This window comes from Nanorana parkeri, unplaced genomic scaffold, assembly GCF_000935625.1.
Source record: "Nanorana parkeri isolate BGI_ZX_2015 unplaced genomic scaffold, ASM93562v1 scaffold320, whole genome shotgun sequence".
Lineage (NCBI taxonomy): Eukaryota > Metazoa > Chordata > Amphibia > Anura > Dicroglossidae > Nanorana > Nanorana parkeri.
Window position 1 is genome coordinate 434,861 of NW_017306588.1, and position 4,208 is coordinate 439,068.

At 57.6% G+C, this 4,208-nt stretch overlaps 1 protein-coding gene across 1 annotated transcript in view; it reads left to right on the forward strand.

Moving 5' to 3' along the window:
- Positions 1 to 4,208, forward strand: part of HSPBAP1 (HSPB1 associated protein 1) — an 84,118-nt gene that overhangs the window by 33,266 nt on the left and 46,644 nt on the right. Inside the window, exon 4 of the mRNA XM_018558084.1 lies at positions 124 to 260. Coding sequence (XP_018413586.1) covers positions 124 to 260 — 137 coding nt within the window. The remainder of the gene's footprint in view (positions 1 to 123; positions 261 to 4,208) is intronic.

Below are 4,208 nucleotides of genomic sequence, written 5' to 3' on the forward strand. Positions count from 1 at the left end.
CTTCGTTTTGTGAATGGCCAGTAGGATAGGGAGGGGGAGGCATGACCGTGCCGCTGTGCTCCAAGTTTCTCTAGATTTGCTCCGTGCAATATTTTCGATCACTGTGCTTTTACTTTTTTGCAGGACGTCCTGTGGGAAGATTTTGGATTCCCCGGAAGAGGAGGTCGGGAGAGCACGCTGTGGGTGGGGAGCCGCGGAGCCAATACTCCATGCCACGTCGACTCTTATGGCTGCAATCTGGTGCTGCAGGTGGAAGGAAGGTAATGTCAGGGTTGTACGGCTGGGCCGTGAGTGGAACCCCTTGGCAGGGACAAAGAGACCAAAAACGAGGTACAGAGGGAAAATCCAAAAGCGTAGTCAGGTCCAAGTCCGGGTCGAGGCAGGCAGCGAGGTTCAGAAGCGAGGAGGCAGGCCGAAGGGTCAATAACGGGGGTTCAGGAAGCAACAGGTTTACACACAGGGGGCTGGCGATCACACCATAGAGATAGAATAACTCGGCGATCAGCCAAGGCTCTGTCTGGTTTAAATACACAGGGAACCCAAGGACCGCACCATGGTTGCCGAGGCGACCAGGAAGCCTCCCTAACCAGGAGCAAATAGCAGGGCTGACTAGGCGGATGGTGTGTGCTGGGGACCTCCCCCAACCTGGCTAGCACCTGAAAGCACTAAATGGCGCAGGCGCGCTACGCTCGAGCCCCCGTGCACAGCCTGTGTACTACACGCACACGCCCGCCGGAGTCCTGCCAGGAGGAGGGGAACCCAGTGCCCTGCGCCACCGCTGGCGAGCCTGGTAAGGAGCAGTACCCCTGGTTCCCTGACAGGTAATAAGCATGGTGTTCTCTGGGCCCCCGGGCGAAGGGTCCGTGTCATTGGGCTTTTCCAAGTCTCCAATTGCAGCATCATAAAGGAAGGGACAGCTCTCCATTTTAATACGCAAATGCCAGTCACTGTTCTCGTGTTCTGCATACCCTGCACTGACGGTTTCAGTATGAGCAGTGCACGTGTATTACAATCACTTGCACTGCGCTACACGGACTACATCTCCCGAGAGTTAATGCTAATGCATGCCCATTAGCGTTAGCAGTGCGGTCACTCCAGTGGCATGGCAGATGCCCTGGATGGCTCTTGAAGGCGGGTGGCACCGTTGCGTGGGTCAGAGCATGTTCGCCGACCCACAGAGACGGCTATTATTATTATACAGGATTTATATAGCGCCAGCAGTGTGCGCAGCGCTTTACAATATAAGGAAGACATTACAATCACAATACAATTCAGGACAAGATGGTGAGGAGGGCCCTGCCCCTGAGAGCTTACAATCTAAAAGGGGAGGGGCCAGTGATACATGAGGAGGGAGCTGTGTGGGGATGAATTGTCTGAGAATGTGATGGTTGAGTGGTCAGGTTGAGGTGGGATCGGCTTCCCTGAAGAGATGAGTCTTTAGGGAATGCTTAAAAGGCAGTCAAGGTGGGCGACAGGCGGACAGGTTGGGGTAAAGAGTTCCAGAGGATGGGAGAGACTCTAATGAAGTCCTGGAGGCAAGCATGGGCTATAAAAACCTATACTGGTGGGTTCATTGGCTTCCCAATGGCCCTTGTATGTGTATAGGAGGACATGAGATCGTAGACTCCTTCAGGGGTCAGGGTCTGGTAGGTTCTATGAACGCTAAAGGCAGTCAGTGGGAGACAGACGGACAGGTTGGGGTAAAGAGTTCCAGAGGATGTGAGAGACTCTGGAGAAGTCCTGGAGGCGAGCATGGGAGGAGTTGACTGGAGAGCAGGAGGTCTTGGGAGGAGCGGAGGGGAGGGTTAGGGTGATACTTTGAGACAAGGTTGGAGATATAGCCGGGGGCGGAGTTGTGAATAGCTTTGTAAGTGATTATTAGTATTCTGAATTTGATCCTTTTGCGCTATTGGAAGCCAGTGCAGGGATCGGCAGAGGGGGGGGGAGGATGGAAGCCAGTGGAGGGATTGGCAGAGGGGGGTGGGAGATGGAAGCCAGTGCAGGGATCGGCAGAGGGGGGGGGAGGATGGAAGCCAGTGGAGGGATTGGCAGAGGGGGGTGGGAGATGGAAGCCAGTGCAGGGATCGGCAGAGGGGGGGGGAGGATGGAAGCCAGTGGAGGGATTGGCAGAGGGGGGTGGGAGATGGAAGCCAGTGCAGGGATCGGCAGAGGGGGGGGGAGGATGGAAGCCAGTGGAGGGATTGGCAGAGGGGGGTGGGAGATGGAAGCCAGTGCAGGGATCGGCAGAGGGGGGGGGAGGATGGAAGCCAGTGGAGGGATTGGCAGAGGGGGGTGGGAGATGGAAGCCAGTGCAGGGATCGGCAGAGGGGGGGGGAGGATGGAAGCCAGTGGAGGGATTGGCAGAGGGGGGTGGGAGATGGAAGCCAGTGCAGGGATCGGCAGAGGGGGGGGGAGGATGGAAGCCAGTGGAGGGATTGGCAGAGGGGGGTGGGAGATGGAAGCCAGTGCAGGGATCGGCAGAGGGGGGGGGAGGATGGAAGCCAGTGGAGGGATTGGCAGAGGGGGGTGGGAGATGGAAGCCAGTGCAGGGATCGGCAGAGGGGGGGGGAGGATGGAAGCCAGTGGAGGGATTGGCAGAGGGGGGTGGGAGATGGAAGCCAGTGCAGGGATCGGCAGAGGGGGGGGGAGGATGGAAGCCAGTGGAGGGATTGGCAGAGGGGGGTGGGAGATGGAAGCCAGTGCAGGGATCGGCAGAGGGGGGGGGAGGATGGAAGCCAGTGGAGGGATTGGCAGAGGGGGGTGGGAGATGGAAGCCAGTGCAGGGATCGGCAGAGGGGGGGGGAGGATGGAAGCCAGTGGAGGGATTGGCAGAGGGGGGTGGGAGATGGAAGCCAGTGCAGGGATCGGCAGAGGGGGGGGGAGGATGGAAGCCAGTGGAGGGATTGGCAGAGGGGGGTGGGAGATGGAAGCCAGTGCAGGGATCGGCAGAGGGGGGGGGAGGATGGAAGCCAGTGGAGGGATTGGCAGAGGGGGGTGGGAGATGGAAGCCAGTGCAGGGATCGGCAGAGGGGGGGGGAGGATGGAAGCCAGTGGAGGGATTGGCAGAGGGGGGTGGGAGATGGAAGCCAGTGCAGGGATCGGCAGAGGGGGGGGGAGGATGGAAGCCAGTGGAGGGATTGGCAGAGGGGGGCGGGGGATGGAAGCCAGTGTAGGGATTGGCAGAGGGTGCAGGGGATGGAAGCCAGTGTAGGGATCGGCAGAGGGGGGTTGCAGACACTGAGCGGTTGGTTATTCATGATAGACTGAAGGGGGGAGGAGCCTGTGTAGTGGAAGGCCAATGAGGAGGGAGCTGGAATAGTCAAGACGAGCTATAACAAGGGAGTGGATGAGTAATCTTGCGGTGTCATTGGTGGGGAAGGGGCGTATTTTGGAGATGTTACAAAGGTGAAGGCGGCAGGATTTGACAGCTGACCTTTTTTTCTCTCTGGGAGGCGTCCCGACCAGCTCCTGGCAACCAGTGTTGTCGGTGGTTACCGGGAGCTTGATGGGACAATGACCAGGTGAGCAGGGCAGGACGCCATACGGTGCATTTCATGGTGGATGCGCCTCTGGGTCACTCTTTTCCTAATCTCACTGTCACTCTGCCCATGTGCGGTGCTTGCCTGGGCAATGCTGGGATGAAGGGGGGAACTTGGAGCTTTTACATGCAGGCACCAGGAAGTACAAATGTATTCCATTGTTGGAACGTGCCGAGGAGGGTGACTACATCCCACATACAGACAGTCTGGAACTCAGACTGGAGGAGCAGCACAGTGAGCCAATCAGATGCCATAAGAAGGAGAGGTCAGAGTGACTGAGATGAGATCATCTGTCTGCTGCCTCACCGACCAGTCACAGGCTGGGGGAGGGGACAAGACCTGGAGGTGTCACTGAACTGCAGGAGAGTAAAATCAGGTCTCCTGCCCTCATAGACCCTTGCATGGTGGGGGAGGGTCATTGCTGGAATAACATTACATTGTGTGTAATAGTTAGGTGGTCTCAGTAACGGGTGCTGTCAGTGCAGTCTTCACTTCCTGGTAGAAAAAGTAAGCCACTTTGTTTGAGGTGCATGTTGTTGTATTGTTGTTGGCGTTCCCGGAGTTCTGTGTGAAGTTTTCGGATCTCCGTTGCCGGATTGCAGAGATTAAATGTTCCTTGTATTGATCTGCTCTGGGGGAGGGGCGGAGTGCACGGGGGGGGGGGGGGGG